The sequence below is a fragment of the Salvelinus sp. IW2-2015 genome, linkage group LG15 (assembly GCF_002910315.2).
Source record: "Salvelinus sp. IW2-2015 linkage group LG15, ASM291031v2, whole genome shotgun sequence".
NCBI lineage: Eukaryota > Metazoa > Chordata > Actinopteri > Salmoniformes > Salmonidae > Salvelinus > Salvelinus sp. IW2-2015.
The window spans coordinates 58,700,679-58,718,886 of NC_036855.1; the positions used below are offsets into that span (position 1 = coordinate 58,700,679).

Here is an 18,208-nt window from a genome sequence, read left to right on the forward strand (position 1 = left end):
ACCAGTTGCATTAAGTACTGCAGTGCATCTCCTCCTCATGGACTGCACCAGATTTGCCAGTTCTTGCTGTGAGATGTTACCCCACTCTTCCACCAAGGCACCTACAAGTTCCCGGACATTTCTGGGGGAAATGGCCCTAGCCCTCACTCTCCGATCCAACAGGTCCCAGACGTGCTCAATGGGATTGAGATCCGGGCTCTTCGCTGGCCATGGCAGAACACTGACATTCCTGTCTTGCAGGAAATCACGCACAGAACGAGCAGTATGGCTGGTGGCATTGTCATGCTGGAGGGTCATGTCAGGATGAGCCTGCAGGAAGGGTACCACATGAGGGAGGAGGATGTCAGTGAAGAGCACTTTTTGCCAGTCCTGTCTGGTCCAGCGACAGTCTCTGTGCCCATAGGTGATGTTGTTGCCGGTGATGTCTGGTGAGGACCTGCCTTACAACAGGCCTACAAGCCCTCAGTCCAGCCTCTCTCAGCCTATTGCAGACAGTCTGAGCACTGATGGAGGGATTGTGCGTTCCTGGTGTAACTCAGGCAGTTGTTGTTGCCATCCTGTACCTATCTTGCAGGTGTGATGTTCGGCTGTACCGATCCTGTGCAGGTGTTGTTACACGTGGTCTGCCACTGCGAGGACGATCAGCTGTCCGTCCTCTCTCCCTGTAGCGCTGTCTTAGGCGTCTCACAGTACGGACATGGCAATAAATTGCAATGGCCACATCTGCAGTCCTCATGCCTCCTTGCAGCATGCCTAAGGCACGTTCACGCAGATGATCAGGGACCCTGGGCATCTTTCTTTTGGTGTTTTTCAGAGTCAGTAGAAAGTCCTCTTCAGTGTCCTAAGTTTTCATAACTGTGACCTTAGTTGCCTACCGTCTGTAAGCTGTTAGTGTCTTAATGACCGTTCCACAGATGCATGTTCATTAATTGTTTATGGGTCATTGAATAATCATGGGAAACGGTGTTTAAACCCTTTACAATGAAGATCTGTGAAGTTATTTAATAAAAATCCAAATATCTTTGAAAGGGATGTTTCTTTTTTTGCTGAGTTTATATTTTGTTTTCTAAGACATTCTAATGTTTATCATCCACAACTAAATTTGCCAAATAACACTAAATCTAGCATGTAGGGCCTGTTTCAAATGAACACTTTTACGCTCAACATAGCTTCTGAAATATGCGCACTCGCTCCGGAATGGGAAAAATATATATTCTATTTTATTCTGCTAAGTTTTATGATATTATTCTTACAATAAAATAATGGCACGGGGCTTATAAGCATATCTTGTCAGCTAAATGAACTAGCCTATAGCATGGCGCATAGCCAGATAACATACAGTAGGCCGACTCATATTTGGTTCTTCTGAATTACATTTTCTTCATATGTTTCTTTACACCTGCCTAAAATAAAAATTGTGAGGGTGTATATTTAAGCAATAAGGCCCGAGGGGGTGTGGTATATGGCCAATATTCCACCACTGGAGGCTGTTCTTACGTGCGATGCAACGTGGAGTGCTTGGTTACAGCCCTTAGCCATGGTATATTGGCCATATGCCACAAACTCCCGAGCTGCCTTATTGCTATTATRAACTGGTTACCAACCTAATTTAAAGCAATAAAAACAAATGTTTTGTCATACCCGAGCTATACAATGTGAAATATCACAGCTGTCAGCCAATCAGCATTCAGGGCTCGACCCAACCAGTTTATAATAACCCTTTAGATCCAAATAGAATTYTATAATGCTGCTGTAGATTACTGAGAATTATCCAAGATAAAGCTCATTTTCTCACACATTTCAAACACACTGCTCTAAGAACTTCTAATTGTCATTTGTTCTTTAACTTAGTTTTGAAGAGCAGATTCATGTCAAAAGGAGTAACACTCATTTTGTCTTCCATTGTGTACAATCACTATCAAAAAAACACAATGTGTTTTTGACTCCAATAATAATAAGAAGAGACTTGCTTTGGCCAGGAATCACGAGCAATGGACATTAGACTGGTTGAAATCTGTTCTTTTGGTCTGATGGGAGATTTTGGTTCCAACCACCGTGTCTTTGTGAGACGCAGAGTAGGTGAAGGTATGATCTCTGCATGTGTGATTCCCACTGTGAAGCATGGAGGAGGAGTTGTTGTGACCTAAGCCCAACAGATAAACACAAATGACTAATCTCCATTTCGTTGGCTAGTTAGCTAGTTGTCTGTATGGCTAGTTAGCGAAAAGTGACAGCTGAGGTTGACGCTTCGCRCGCGCAGCCTATATTCACCGCCACACACAACTTTTCTTGCCTAACAGGCTGGCTAGCTAGCTAGACACAGATATTATTGTAGAGAAAAAAAGGCAGTGTGCAGCCACTATAGTAATTCTAAAGAAGGGCCTTTGACTGCCGCTATGGGTTCTAAAGGGTTAAATTGATTTATTAAACTTTTTTAAATGTAGATGTTCCTAAGGCGCACATCAGCGGCTTGTATGCGTGGAGTCTTTGAAATTATACATTTGTTTTATTATTTATTATCAGTCAATTACTGTGACACCGGCAGTCATTTGCATGACAATAGCCGGCGTACAAAATTGGATGACCGCCACAGCCCCAAATGTGTCTATGCTTGGGTGTACTGAGTGTTTATTCTGTCATCTCTCCGCAGAATGGGAGCGCTGCTTGGGCTGATGAGAATGACAGTGGAAGAGGAAGAGGAGGAGAGGCCTCCAGAGACTTTGCTAAGGTACGTATCTGGTCTGGAGCACATTATGGCTGAACCAGGCTTTGGTTAGCACTCAGAACACAACAGGTCATCAAATACCTATCTAGCAGTAAAGAAAGAATGTTATTCATCTCATAGAGAAGGTCACAGGTCAGATTTTATATAATGAACCMTTACTATTTATTWGTAGTGATTGCTTGATGATACTTCCTGCTTTCCTTTAGTTAGCCAATTGATTGGAAGCAATTCAATAAATACAAATGCATGTTGGACTTDARTGSTDTATTTAAAAGTATCAAAAGATAAGACTGACTGAAACGCAATGGTTTTCACCTTCAGCTGTATGAGCTTGACAGTGACCCCAACAGAAAGGAATTCCTGGATGACCTGTTCACCTACATGCAGAAAAGAGGTAAGAAGGCTGACTTTTAGAAAGCAACTTTCCCCTACTACTTCCATTTAGACTTTATTCATTTCCTCTTTTATGTGCTATGGTTCACTTGTAGAGATACTGAAATTCTCACAAAGAGTGTGTCTTGCCTGTATGATTCACAACACCATAGCTTCTCTTCCACTTTCAGTTGCATGCAAACACACACACACACAAACACACACACACACACACGAAACAAGCCCTTTCTCAGAGAAAATTGTAGTCAACTAGAAAAGACACAAACTATTGAACACTGAATCCTGTTTCCCTGTGTTGAAGATGTTTGAGGGCTTGTCAGGTGAGAGCAGTCTCCTGCTGTCCCGTCTGACCCACGTACGCACACACACACACCGTCTCAGACCTGAGAGAACCTGTTTAGGCTGTGACTAATTCACTAAGCGCAAAGCCTGGAAGGCTCCACAATCAGTATGGCCCCTCAAATGAGAGAGACCACCTCAGACTACAGAACTGCTAAGGGATAAAGGGCTCAGTTCAAGCCAACCTGCAATTTGCAGYATTTTATAAACATAGCTTTTTCCCTGTGGTCAAATCACATTTTCAGAATGCTTTTAGCTCATGCTCAAATGCCAGGTACACTCCTCTCCATATGCATTTGGACAKTGAAGCTACATWTWWRAAAATTKGACTCTATATTCCACCATTTTGGATTTGAGATCAATTGTTTCATATAAGGCATAAGTATTTTGACAAATTCACAAAGTGTATTAAAGTAGTCAAAAGTTTAGTAGTTGGTCCCATATTCCTTGCACTCAATGACTACATCAAGCTTGTGACTCTACAAACTCGGATGCATTTGCAGTTTTTGTTTTTGTAGTTTCTGGTTATATTTTGCGCAATAGGAACTGAATGGTGACCAATGTATTGTCATTTTGGAGTCCCTTTTATTGTGAGTAAGAATAGAATGTTTCTGAACACTTCTACATTCATGTGGATACTACTATGATTATGGATAATCGTGAATTAATTGTGAAAAATGTTCGGTGAGAAAGCTAGAGGCACAAAGAACATGACTTATTTCTCACTCTTTCGTTTAGATTAGTATTGTGGAGTAATTACAATGTAGTTGATCCATACACAGTTATCTCCTATTACAGCCATTAWACTCTGTAACAGTTTTCAAGTCACCATTGGCATCATGGTGAAATCCCTGAGCAGTTTCCTTTATTGTCCGACAACTGAGTCAGGAAGGGAGCCTGTATCTTTTTGTAGTGACTGGGTGAACACTTTCTCAAGGCACTGTACCATAATGAATTTAATGGATTGGAAATAATTTTTCCACTGTAGCTACTGGCTTTCTGTGACTTTACACTATAGAGTAATACTCAATTCCTAATGTTATGATTGAATCCCCCATACCCCTGCACGTCTTGTAATGAGAAAGGGTTTGTTAACTAACTTGTAACAAATAAAGAAGAACATTCTCATTTAACACGGTCAATTTATAAACACGAATAATAATTGTATATAAAATCGTTTTTCAAATGAAGAAGTTTTATATTGCGAAGTGACGAGATGAGCATCTCGCGTGGTGAGCGTTATTTTTCAAAACCAGTGATAATTGGTAATAGTTATATTGGGCACATTTTTGAGAGTTCAAASACAGCTTTTGTAGTAATATAAACTTTGAAACAACTGATTTGTAGTAGGCTACAGAATTAGAGAGAAGTTGTTCCTCTGAACCTCAGGCAGTAGCCYCAAACAAGCCTGTTACTCTCCCCAGTCAGAGGCAGCCTGCTTGTCTCACTCTGACCAGCAACCTATACTCCTTATTTATGTTTAGAAAACAAATTTGAAGGACAAAATTGTGGGGATAAAACACTCATCATGTTTATGCCACCTAATCACCATACTAATTCTTCCAGGGGGGGAGGCGGGCATGTGATGTTCCCCCATGATRAAAGGGGGCCATGACCAAAAAGGTTTTGGAAGCACTGAACTAGCTAATGATTAGCACAAATACAGATGGGCAACCCCATGTTTCTGCCTGTTTATTTATAGCCACTATGCKGCATCATTTGGGCTACAGGTTATAATGCTTATTGCTAAATAACACACCAGTCTGATAATATGGACCAGGGGGAAATTATATTCTAATGGTGTCACCATTTTACATGAATTTTGGAGTAGAAAAGTCACCAGGGCTGCGTTCAGTACAAAAACATGTAATGCAACGTTCAATTAAATGGAAACGGGGGTGTTCTGAACGACCAGTTGAAAAACGGGGAGTGATTCGGTTGTGGGTTCAAAATGCACCGCTTCCCTTCAAATATATCACTCATTGCTTCAAGCCACACCTCGGCACACCCACCAAACGGAGCAAATGTAGGCTATCTTAGTCTGTTCAAGGAAGTTGAACGTTTTGGGGAAACATGTCATTCAATACAAGCCGTTACGCAACATAGCAAACATTCAATCAAACCCCAGAACTGACTTTCTCAGTTGTTCTACCAAGAAATTGTCACGCATGGTTCCTTTCTGAACTGTTAGTTAGACCAACAGTTTATAGTAATACAGAAATTATTGGTATTTCAGTTGTGGTTGGGATATATTGACCAAATTATCAGGAAAGTCTTAAATTCACCAGAAAAATTTCTCAACTATTTCTTGTTTTATTATTCTGCCCCTAGAAGGGTGTTGATCCCGGAATCTATTGACCCTGACCACCCATAATATGCAACACAAAGTTACGCACTTGGCAAAATCTAACACAACCAAAACATACTGCAAATKAATCTGAGTTTGAATAGTCAAAAGCTTGATGTAGTCATTGTGTGCTTGGAATGTGGGCCCAAATATTACACTTTTGACTACTATAATACACTAAGTGAATTTTGTCCAAATACTTGACTTCMTCAAATGGGCAGACTAGATACATAAAGAACTTGCATTTCTAAATGGTAAAATGGATTTGTATGAAAATACCCTCAAATAAAAGTTGACATTCTGTACTGTCACCTCGTATGAAACATTTGATCTCAAATCTAAAATGCTGGAGTATAGAGCCAAATGTAAAATGTTAGTTTCACTGTGTGTGTGTGTTGTGTGTGCGCGCGCTAAGATACTGTCAAAACATTGCCACGGCGGATGCCATCGACTCCGACCCTAAGACAGTCAAATCACTGAGTGCCTGTAGAGAGAGCCTTGTGTGTCCTCACACAGCCAGTGAAATCAGCGGTAGCTAGTGACTCCCCTCCCTGGTCCCTGGGCTTGGCCGGCCTGGCCTGGCAYGTGTGTTTTAGATGTCTTGTTGGGGGATGATGTATTAGTTAGAGGGAGAGGATCTGTCATTGGCCAGTTAGCATGTCACTGCTCTGACAGTGGGGAGTGGAAGSCTGACCCTTGTACTATGTTGGTCAGATGGCAATCTTCATCAAGCCGACTAAAACGCTAGATCGATGATGATGACTTAATCAGTTGTTCTTTGTGGTTTCCTTTTTTATTCGCAACATACTGCAAGTGTGTTGTTTTCAACCAGTCAAGGTCAATCTGGTTTCATTCATGGTGCATCATTTTGTTCAGAACATGGTGCCAGGATGAGTTTCAATCTAATTTGTTTCGTCACATGCTTAGTCCACACCTGTTGTTTACGAACAGTGAAATGCTTACTTACAGGCCCAATGCAGTGAGAAAGAAATTGAGAAATAATAGAAAAGTAAAACACGTAATAATAGATATACAACAAGTAACTMATTTGGCTATATACAAGTGGTACCAGTACCGAGTCGATATGCAGGGGTACAAAGTAATTGAGGTAGCTAAAGGTGTACAGTACCAGTCAAAAGTTTGGACACCTACTCATTTTCTTTTTTACTCAGGGTTTTTATTTTTTTACAATTTTTCTTGTTGTAAAATAATAGGGAAGACATCAAAACTATGAAATAGAACATATGGAATCATGTAGTAACCAAAAAAAAAAAGTGTTAAACAAATCAAAATATATTTAATATTTTTCAAAGTAGCCACCCTTTGCCTTGATGGCAGCTTTGCACACTCTTGGCATTCTCTCAATCAGCTTCACGAGTTAGTCACCTGGACTGCATTTCGATTAATAGGTGTGCCTTGTTAAAAGTTCATTTGTGGAATTTCTTTCCTCAATGCGTTTGAGCCAATCAGTTGTTGTGGCAAGGTAGGGGTGGTATACAGAAGATAGCCTTATTGGGTAAAAGACCAAGTCCATATTATGGCAAGAACAGCTCAAATAAGTAAAGAGAAACGACAGTCCATCATCACTTTAACACTTCTCTAGGATATGTGGGACGCTACCGTCCCACTTGGCCAAAAGCCAGTAAAAATGCAGAGCGCCAAATTCAAATATATTACTATAAAAATCWAACTTTCATGAAAACACACACGAAAGACACCAAATTAAAGCTACACATGTTGTGAATCCAGCCAACATGTCTGATTTCAAAAAGGATTTACGGCGAAAGCACACCAAACGATTATGTTAGGTCAGTACATAGCCACAGAAAAACACAGCTATTTTTCCTGCCAAAGAGAGGAATAACAAAAAGCAGAAATAGAGAAAATTAAACACTAACCTTTGATCTTCATCAGATGACACTCATAGGACTTCGTGTTACACAATACATGTATGTTTTGTTCGGTAAAGTTCATATTTATATCCAAAAATCTGAGTTTAGGCGGGACGCTACTGTCTCACTTGGCAAAAAGCCAGAGGAAATGCAGAGCGCCAAATTCAAATTAATTACTATGAAAATTACTATAAAAATTAAACTTTCATTAAATCACAAATGAAAATTACCAAATTAAAGCTACACTGGTTGTGAATCCAGCCAACATGTCAGAAATCAAATAGGCTTTTCGGCGAAAGCATACGATGCTATTATCTGAGTTAGCACCATTGTAAACAAAGAGATAAACATATTTCAACCCTGCAGGCGCGACACAAAGCGCARAAATAAAAATATAATTAATGCCTTACCTTTGACGAGCTTCTGTTGTTGGCACTCCAATATGTCCCATWAACATCACAAATGGTCCTTTTGTTCGATTTATTTCCGTCGATATATATCCATTTATTTGGCGCTTTTGATCCAGCAAAACACTGCTTCCAAATTGCTCAAACGTGACTACAAAATATCTCAAAGGTTACCTGTAAACTTTGCCAAAAAATTCAAACTACTTTTATAATACAACTTTAGGTATTTTTTAACRTTAATAATCGATAAAGTTGAAGACGGGATGATCTGTGTTCAATACAGGATTAAAACCAACTATAGCCAGCTTTCTGGTTACGCACTTCTATCTAAAAGGACACTTAATGTGACTTTCGTTCAAGATGGTCGTACTTCTTCATTACACAAAGGAATAACCTCAACCAATTTCTCTAGACTGTTGACATCSAGTGGAAGCGGTAGGAACTGCAAGCAAGTCAATTAGAAATCTGGTTTCCCAATGAAATCTCATTGAAAAGAGTGACCTCAACAACAAAAAAATCTGAATGGTTTGTCCYCGGGGTTTCGCCTGCTAAATAAGTTATGTTATACTCACAGACATGATTCAAAGTTTTAGAAACTTCAGAGTATTTTCTATCCTAATATACTAACAATATGCATATCTTCTGGGGATGAGTAGCTGGCAGTTGAATTTGGGTATGCTTTTCATCCAAATGTGAAAATGCTGCCCCCTATCCTAGAGAAGTTAAGACATGAAGGTCAGTCAATCCGGAAAATGTCAAGAACTTTGAAAGTTTATTSAAGTGCAGTCGCAAAAACCATCAAGCGCTATGATCAAACTGGCTCTCATGAGGACTGCCACAGGAAAGGAAGACCCAGAGTTACCTCTGCTGCAGAGGATAACTTCATTAGTTAACTGCATCTCAGATTGCAGCCAATAAATGCTTCACAGAGTTCAAGTAACAGACACATCTCAACATCAACTTTTCAGAGGAGACTGCTTGAATCAGGTCTTCATGGTCAAATTGCTGCAAAGAAACCACTACTAAAGGACACCAATAAGAAGAGACTTGCTTTGGCCAAGAAACATGAGCAATGGACATTAGACCAGTGGGAATCTGTCCTATGCTCTGATGAGTCCAAATTTGAGATTTTTGGTTCCAACCGCCGTGTCTTTGAGACGCAGAGTAAGTGAAAGAGCGATACATCATCCCATCTGGTTTGCGTTTAGTTGGACTACCATTTGTTTTTCAACAGGACAATGACTCAAAGCACACCTCCAGGCTGTGTAAGGGCTATTTGACCAAGATGGAGAGTGATGGAGTGCTGCATCAGATGACCTGGCCTCCACAATCACCCAACCTCAACCCAATTGAGATGGTTTGGGATGAGTTGGACCGCAGAGTGAAGTAAAAGCAGCTAATAAGTGCTCAGGATATGTGGGAACTCCTTAAAGTCTGTTGGAAAAGCATTCCTCATGAAGCTGGTTGAGAGAATCCCAAGAGTGAGCTAAGTTGTCATCAAGACAAAGGGTGGCTACTTTGAAGAATCTCAAATMTCAAATATATTTGTTTACCACTTTTTTGGTTACTACATGATTCCATAGTTTTGACGTCTTCACTATTATTCTACAATGTAGAAAATAGTAAGAATAAAGATGAACCCTTGAATGAGTAGGTTTATCCAAACTTTTGACTGGTACTGTACATATAACTACGAATAAAGTGACACAGTAAACAGTAGCGGCAGCGTATGTGATGAGTTAAAGAAGTTTTTCAAAAGTAATTCAAGATAATTGTGAGTGGTGATGGGTGAGTCCTGACTTGTAGCTGTGTTGTGTTTCCAATAAGATGCAATGAGAGAGTGATTACCCCAAGGCTTCTTTATTGATGATATCACAGGATCATTCTAGAACCAGAAGGTCAATGCTTTTAGCTGAGATGTTCTCTATTCCGTCATTACCATGGTGCAGCAAAGAATTTCACCTACGTGGCTACCCTGTCAATACCTCTTTGTGGCCTGAGAGAGAAAGAACCCCCCTCTCCTCTTTTCTACTTCAATAAGCGGCACTTGGCTGACCTCCGCTGTCTCCTAAATCGGGGCCTTAATCATGGAGAACAAATTGCTTGGCTGTCTTCCCACTCGGCTGTGAGAACAGGGCCGCAGCACAGCACACGTTCCCCAGGACTACCGTGAGATGCAGCCCTCAGCCGCTGGCCTCGCAGGCCAGGCCGGTGATCTCTCTGACAAAATTATCTCTGGCCCTGTTATGGATCAATTGGAGGCACTGTACTCCATTTTTGTTTTGAATTTAGTGGCTTCTGCTGCACTATCAAATAAATACAGATTTATACTTGGATACTGCATTTTATTTTCAGTTCTTTGAGTGTCAAAAATGTTTTCTAATTATATTACTGTGTTTTGAAGTAGGAGAAAACACTCTTTAGATATTGAATATATTTGGACAGCTGATCAAACAATGTTAGTTGGAGAAGAGAGAGAGAGAGAGAAGGACAGGCCCAAATAGAGGAGCAATTACCCACTTCATGCCCCCCCAAGTCCTTGGGAAGTGGGAAATAACTGAAGGGAAGCTTGCGAGAGAATCCCATTTGGCCTTGTGTGCCTAAAAACAGGCATGTTTGTGTGTGTTCATTGTTGAGGAATTTCACCAGCTGTCTTACACCCAATGGGTCTGTGAAGAGGCCCATTGATGCCCCCCACATTAGAGTAGCAGCAACAGCAGCAGCGTTTCCTCTTCAGTTGGTGGCTGAGGCCTCAGGAGTGTTTAGCTGCTGTGTTTTCCTGTAGCCTTATTGTTTATCAGATCCATTTCACTTCTTGTTTTCTCGCCCCCATTGGGAACGTGGAGAAAAACTTTGACACTTGTGTTGCTATTAACCGTCTTAAAGGCTTCAATTTAAGCAGATGGGTGATAGTTTGTTTTGATTTGACACCCCTCACCTCCTGCTCTGAGATGGGATGGGGGCTAGGAGGGAGGGGGTAAGGTAGACTGTAGGAGAAAAGKGCACTTTATGAAGAAAAAAACCCAAGTGCAAAGCAGCCAAATGCCTGTCAGCGGTGTCCACTTGAGATGATTAATGGTGCCTAGGTCTGATGGACAGAGCAAGTGTGGGATACTTCTGTTGAGGCAATCACGGGACGGAGAGAGCGCGCGAGAGAGTGGGGTTAAGACAAGTGTTTAATGTCTTTGCTGTAACCAAGAAGCTTGATCTTGACATCTAGCCACTTCGCTAGCAAACCAAGTTAATTTAATAGCTGAAGCCCAGAGCAGGATATAATTTATTTGACATCTTAGATTTCTTATAGTTATAAGCAGTGGCATAGCATGCACCCCTGCAGCCGTGCCCCTAACTCCCTACAATGGTATTGAAAATTATACCGTCAGTATTATGCAATACCCTAGTATATGGTGGCGGTGTCAGAGGAAGTCCCCARAAATTGTTAGACTCCTGTCACTGAAGTCATAGACAGTTCTCTGTTCTCAAGTGGTACCGGAGYGCCATGTCTAGGTCCAAAAGGCTCCTTAACAGCTTCTACCCCCAAGCCATAAGACTGCTGAACAATTAATCAAATGGCCACTGCTGCTACTCACTGTTTATTATCTATGCATAGTCACTTTACCCCTACCTACATGTGCAAATTACCTCAACTAACCTTGGTACGGTATAAATGCTAGTCGTGGCCAAAATTGGGGATGCACGATATATCGGTGAACATATCAGAATAGGCCGATATTAGCAAAAAATGCCAACATGGGTATCGGCCCGATGTCTAGTTTAACGCCGATATGAAAAACCAATGTCAAAGCTGATGTGCATACCTATATAACGTAGGTACATGACGTAACGACGCCACGTAAAATTTTGCGCTACACGTGCAACACAGCATTCCAAACCTAGCCCACAATGTCTGCTGTGTGGATCGAGCAGTCAACAAGTCGAGTAGTCATTTGAAAGAGTAAGAACATTTCAGCGAGACAACTCAAAGGCGAAATCCATTAATGCCAAGATAATGGAATTCATTGCCCTTGACAATCGACCATTCTCTGTCATTGTTGATGTTGGCTTTCACGACTGGTTGAGCACCGGTACACACTAAAGTTACCAARTGCGCTATTATTCAGATGTTGCCCTACTGGAGTTGCACAGTAATAGCGTCATTGCTATTTGCTTCACAACATACTATGGAACGACGTTTGGGTCTCTGTGTGTCAAAAAATATAGACGTCAAATAACACTGTTTGACAATAACACTATTTGACGCGTTAAATAAGCTTTTAGTTTGACACTTCAAATAACACAGTAATATTATACAGTGTTGTGTGTTCTGAATTTGCACGTGCAAGCCAAGCGCCACCACTACTATCAGTAGCACTGTCGACGCTGTACAAAAAAGTCTACAAACACCGGCCAAGAACGATGTGTTTACAATACCGCCTTGGTAATAAAGCATTATTTGTTCAACCGCAACTTCTAGGGTAGCTAGCTAGCTTTAGCTTGGTACCTAGATGGTACCAATACAACCACCGTGAAAACAATGACAATTAGAAACTACAGTTATTTTCACTATTCTTTGCAATGATTTAGGAATCCTTGTGAGTAAGTATTAGCTAGGTAGCCACTTGTTGTTCCCCTATTGAAATTCTACTTCAGTTCATGAAAATAAATAGCTAGCCAGCTCCTTAACCCTGTTGCCCAAAGCTAACGTTATAAGCAGGCAGCTAGCTTCATCTGCCTAGTGAGGCTCGACCTGACCAGGATATGTTGTGAAGCTAGCCACAATAAGGATTAGCGGTTTGCTTTCAATATAAAAGTCCCTATTTGAAAGTGATGCAGAAGGTTACTATTGGTGGAATCATGCCATATTTAGACTAGATAATGTTAAACAAGGTTGGAATGTGAAGCAATGAAATGTGGTATCAGTCTAGTCGGTGACACCCACAGAACACAACAGGGAAGAGTTTACGCAAATATTAGCGTTGTAGCTCTTATTGCGGGACTGTGACTGTGTGAAATCACCTCCCCGGTCAGCCTATTGTGTGTATTGACATTCATATTGCACTGTACAGCTTTACCTAAGGTTTGGGGATCAATGAAATGGGGTAACAGTATACTCAATACCCAATATATTTTTTCCCAACGTCGTCCTCAGAGTTATCAGACTCCAAAACATTCATGCAGTATTGTTTTTCCTCGGGAATAGGGTTCAATGCACATAGGTTGACAATAAATGTGGCTCAATTCACAGTTGCTTCAGAGTCCCGCAATAAGAGCTACAATACTAATGTTCTCTGGGTGTCACTGAGTAGACGGATACACCATGTCATTGATCCACAATCCATAGGTAAGGCTGTACAGTGAAATACGTATGCCCCCAAAGCAATTCTAAAGTCTAATGCATCCAGTGTGATTTCAACAGATTTTTGTCAAATTAACAAATTGTCTTGTGTTGATTTTGTATAACATTCCAACCTCGTATATCATGATCTATTAAATAATGGCATAATAGCTAGCTAACTATAGCTACTGAAACAGATTGTCGTTTTGCTATGTTTTTGGGGAAGGACATTGTTTGCATCCATGAGCTAGCTAGCTTTTTTTTATGACCTGCGCTGTAGGTGCGCGAGACAACTTTACCAGCATCATAGCATACATATCGATGAATCGTTGTGACATGAAATATGAGTGATAGTGTAATCAATGTGTAATAACTACGTAAAGATATTATGAATGTGTTAAATTATGTGACATGCAGTCATATTCAGGTCCTGATTGGTCATCAAGCTTATTTGACACATCAAATAGTGTTATTTGACGTATCTTTTTTGACATGCAAAGACCCAAACGGCATTCCATAGAAATTCTGGTTGAGAATGAAACGACTGAACAACGAAACAGCACAGCAAGTAAGTKAAAGAAATATGTTTTGATTAAGTTTTACTGGTAATGGGGACATACACTACCGTTCAAAAGTTTGGGGTTACTTAGAAATGTTTTTGAAAGAAAAGCAATTTTTTTGGTACATTTTTAAAATGCCATCAAATTGATCAGAAATGCAGTGTAGACATTGTTAATATTGTAAATGACTACTGTAGCTGGAAACGCCAGATTTTTTTATGGAATATCTATATGGGCGTACAGAGGCCCATTATCAGCAACCATCACTCCTGTGTTCCAATGGCACGTTGTGTTAGCTAATCCAAGTTTATCATTTTAAAAGGCTAATTGATCATTAGAAAACCCTTTTGCAATTATGTTAGCAGAGCTGAAAACTGTTGTTCTGATTTAAAGAAGCCATAAAACTGTCCTTCTTTAGACTAGTTGAGTATCTGGAGCATCAGCATTTGTGGGTTCGATTACAGGCTCAAAATGGCCAGAAACAAATAACTTTCTTTTGAAACGCGTCAGTCTATTCTTGTTCTGAGAAATTAAGGCTATTCCATGCGAGAAATTGCCAAGAAACTGAAGATCTTGTACAGCGTTGTGTACTACTCCCTTCACAGAACAGCACAAACTGGCTCTAACCAGAATAGAAAGAGGAGTGGGAGGCACCGGTGCACAATTGAGCAAAAGGACAAGTACATTAGTGTCTAGTTTGAGAAATGAACGCCACACAAGTCCTCAACTGGCAGCTTCATTAAAGAGTACCCGCAAAACACCAGTCTCAACATTAACAGTGAAGAGGCGACTCTGGAATGCTGGCCTTCTAGGCAGAGTTGCAAAGAAGAAGCCATATCTCTGGCCAATAAAAATAAAATATTAAGATAGGCAAAAGGACAGACACTGGAAGATTGGAAAAAATTTATGGACAGACAAATCCTAAGTTTGAGGTGTTTGGATCACAAAGAACAACATTCGCAGAAAAAAAATGAAAAGATGCTGGAGGAGTGCTTGATGCCATCTGTCAAGCATGGTGGAGGCAATGTGATGTCTGGGGGTGCTTTGGTGATGATAAAGTGGGAGATTTGTTCAGGGTCAAAGGGATTTTGAAGGAAGGCTATCACTCCATTTTGCAACGCCATGCCATACCCTGTGGACAGCGCTTAATTGGTTCCAATTTCCTCCTACAACAGGACAATGACCCAAAGCACAGCTCTAAATTATGCAATAACTATTTAGGGAAGAAGCAGTCAGCTGGTATTCTGTCTATAATGGAGTGGCCAGCACAGTCACCTGATCTCAACCCTATTGAGCTGTTGTGGGAGCAGCATGACCGTATGGTACGTAAGRAGTTCCCATCAAACCAATCCAATTTGTGGGAGATGCTTCAGGAAGCTTGGGGTGAAATCTCTTCAGATTGACAACTAGAAAGGTCTGCAAGGCTGTAATTGCTGCAAATTGAGGATTCTTTGACGAAAGCAGAGTTTGAAGGACACTATTATTATTTCAATAAAGAAATCATTATTTATAACCTTGTTAACGTCTTGACTATATTTCCTATTCATTTTGCAACTCATTTCATTTATGTTTTCATGGAAAACGAGGACATTTCTAAGTGACCCCAAATGTCTTTGGTGTGCAGTTGAACAAAACAAAAAAATCGGAATAATTTACTAAATCTTAGCTAATTCTACATAGAAATCATAAAATGTCCCGGACAATATTATTGGCACCTTCTAGAAGTAGTTTTGAAATAATTAATGTCAAGCAGGTGATTCTCATTTACGTTGGAATTGAACTCACCTGTGGCTGCAGTATAAAAATCACGTATTCAACTAGTTTGAATAGAGAAAATGACTCATTCTCCTGTTTTGTGTCACTGTGTGTACTGCAATGAGCATGGACAAAAGAAAGAAAACCAGAGAATTATCTGAGGTCGGCCGCACGATTATAGCCAAGCATAGACAATCTCCAGAGACCTTGATGTTCCTGTTTCCATCGTATGTGATGTTATCAAGAAGTTTTAGGCCCATGCCACTGTAGCCAACCAACCTCACTGGACATGGCCGCAAGAGAGAACTTGATGGAAGATTGCAGCGAAGGATTATTTGAATGGTAGAGAAAGCACCTCGGTCAACTGCCACACAGATTCCAGCTGACCTTCAGACACAAGGTACGACAGTTTCAACTCCACCATCCGTCGCCAACTCAATGAAAGGGGGTTATATGGTAGGAGACCCAGGAGGACACCATCCTAGCCTGACTGTTATTTGTCAGAAAACACCTGAACATGCCAAAATTCTTCTGGGAGAATGTCCTGTGGACAGATGAGACCAAATGAAAGCTATTTGGTAAAGCACACCATGTTTATAGAAAACAAAATGAAGCTTTCAAAGAAAATAACACTGCTTTGCTGCCTCTGGCACTGGTTGCCTTGAGCGTGTGCATGGCATCAGGAAATCAAGTGAATACCAAGGTATTTTGGAGCGCAATGTCGGACCCAGTGTCAGAAAGCTGGGTCTCCGTCCAAGGTCATGGGTCTTCCAGCAGGACAATGACCCCAAACACACKTCAATAAGCCCCCAGGAACGGTTCAAGACAAAACGCTGGACTGTTCTGAAGTGGCCAGCAATGAGTCCAGATCTAAATCCCATTGAAAACTTGTGGAGAGATCTGAAAACAGCAGTTATGAGAAGGCACCCTTCTAATCTGGGAGAACTGGAGCAATTTGCACAAGAGGAGTGGGCCAAACTGGCAGTACAGTGGTGCAGAAGCTCATCGATGGTTACTTGTTTGCTGTTATTTTGACCAAAGGCTGTGCTACCAAATATTAAGTCTAGGGTGTCAATTTTGTCAATGCCATTTCTGTTTGTTTGTTTTAAATTAATATATTATGTTCTGAATCAAAAAAAGGTTCTGTAATATTAACAGTGAAATAAAGAATTGTGGAGACCAAATACTTTGTTCAATTTCAACTTATTTTTCTGGAAAATTGTGAGTTATTTGAAAAAAGTGCAAGGGTGCCAATATTTTTGGCACGACTGTATACCGCCCAAACATGGTGTAGTGTTGAGTATACTGTAGTAAGTTGATGCGTCAAAAAACCTGATGCTGGGGGTTTGTTTGGCTATTGGAGTAAGAGCTAACTAAGGTTATTATATGAAAATCCGCCGTAGTAAAGATTTAGATTGTAATGCTGTAAGCCGGCCTTGTCTGTGCCATTTAACCAGAACAGTCAGGACTGGACTGGAGAGAGGGAGAGAAACTGAGCTGATGGTTGTTTTGCATCATGACTAAAACTATCAGACTGGTCAATAGTTTCTCTCCCAGAAACCAGGGCTCGGGTCAAAAGTAGCAAATAGCCACCACTAGTCAGCTACTTGCTCCACCCCCCAATGGACATGTATTCTTCTTACTCACTCGTCACTCTATGGACAAGTATCCTTGTTTACGCAATTTGCAGCATCTGTATAGAATTTAAAACTAGTTGTAAATATACACAGAGTATACCAAATATTAGGATCACCTTCCTGATATTGAGTTGTACCCCCCCTGGGAAACTGTGGGGTGTGAAAAATCCAGCACCGTTGTAGTTCTTGACACAAACCGGTGCGTCTGGTACCTACAACCATACTCCGTTCAAAGGCACTTACATCTTTAGATCTTTGTGCCTATTCGCCCTCTGAATGGCACACATACACAATCCATGTCTTAATTGTCTCAAGGCTTAAAACTTCTTTAACCTGTCTCCTCCCTTTCATCTACACTGATTTTGAAGTGGATTTAACAAGTGACAATCAATCATAGCATTCACCTGGTCAGTCTGTCATGGAAATGTTTTGTACACTCAGTGTATATATGCTGTCTTGTGATCTTTTTCTATTCTATTATTTTACTTATTATTATTTTGTTTCATTCACTTCTTTTTAACCTGTATTGTTGGAACTCTGAGCTTAAGAATTTCACTGTACCCTGCAATTACATCTGCGACCCTGTGCATGTGACTTATAAACTCTGAATTGATTTGGATTTGTTGAAGGCAGGCTTCTCTTTGAACTACAGTAGCTCCGCCAGCTGGCTCAGCACAGCCAGGCCTATTGGCTAGTGACTGAATCTCGAGGCGGGCAGTAGTTGTGCCCTAATCGCCTTAATGTTTCCAGGCTGTCGGTCAGTCAGCTGTGTTTACTGAGGGCCGGCCACGTTGGCTTGGCGATGTGTTGGCAGACAG

At 40.8% G+C, this 18,208-nt stretch overlaps 1 protein-coding gene across 4 annotated transcripts in view; it reads left to right on the plus strand.

The window, feature by feature from the left end:
• The window catches only part of LOC111974612 (AT-rich interactive domain-containing protein 3B), an 87,937-nt gene that overhangs the window by 48,228 nt on the left and 21,501 nt on the right, over positions 1 to 18,208 (plus strand). For all 4 annotated transcript variants that reach the window (XM_024002483.3, XM_024002485.3, XM_024002484.3 and 1 more), the window contains exons 3-4: positions 2,651 to 2,728; positions 3,047 to 3,119. In XM_024002483.3, coding sequence (XP_023858251.1) covers positions 2,651 to 2,728; positions 3,047 to 3,119 — 151 coding nt within the window. The remainder of the gene's footprint in view (positions 1 to 2,650; positions 2,729 to 3,046; positions 3,120 to 18,208) is intronic.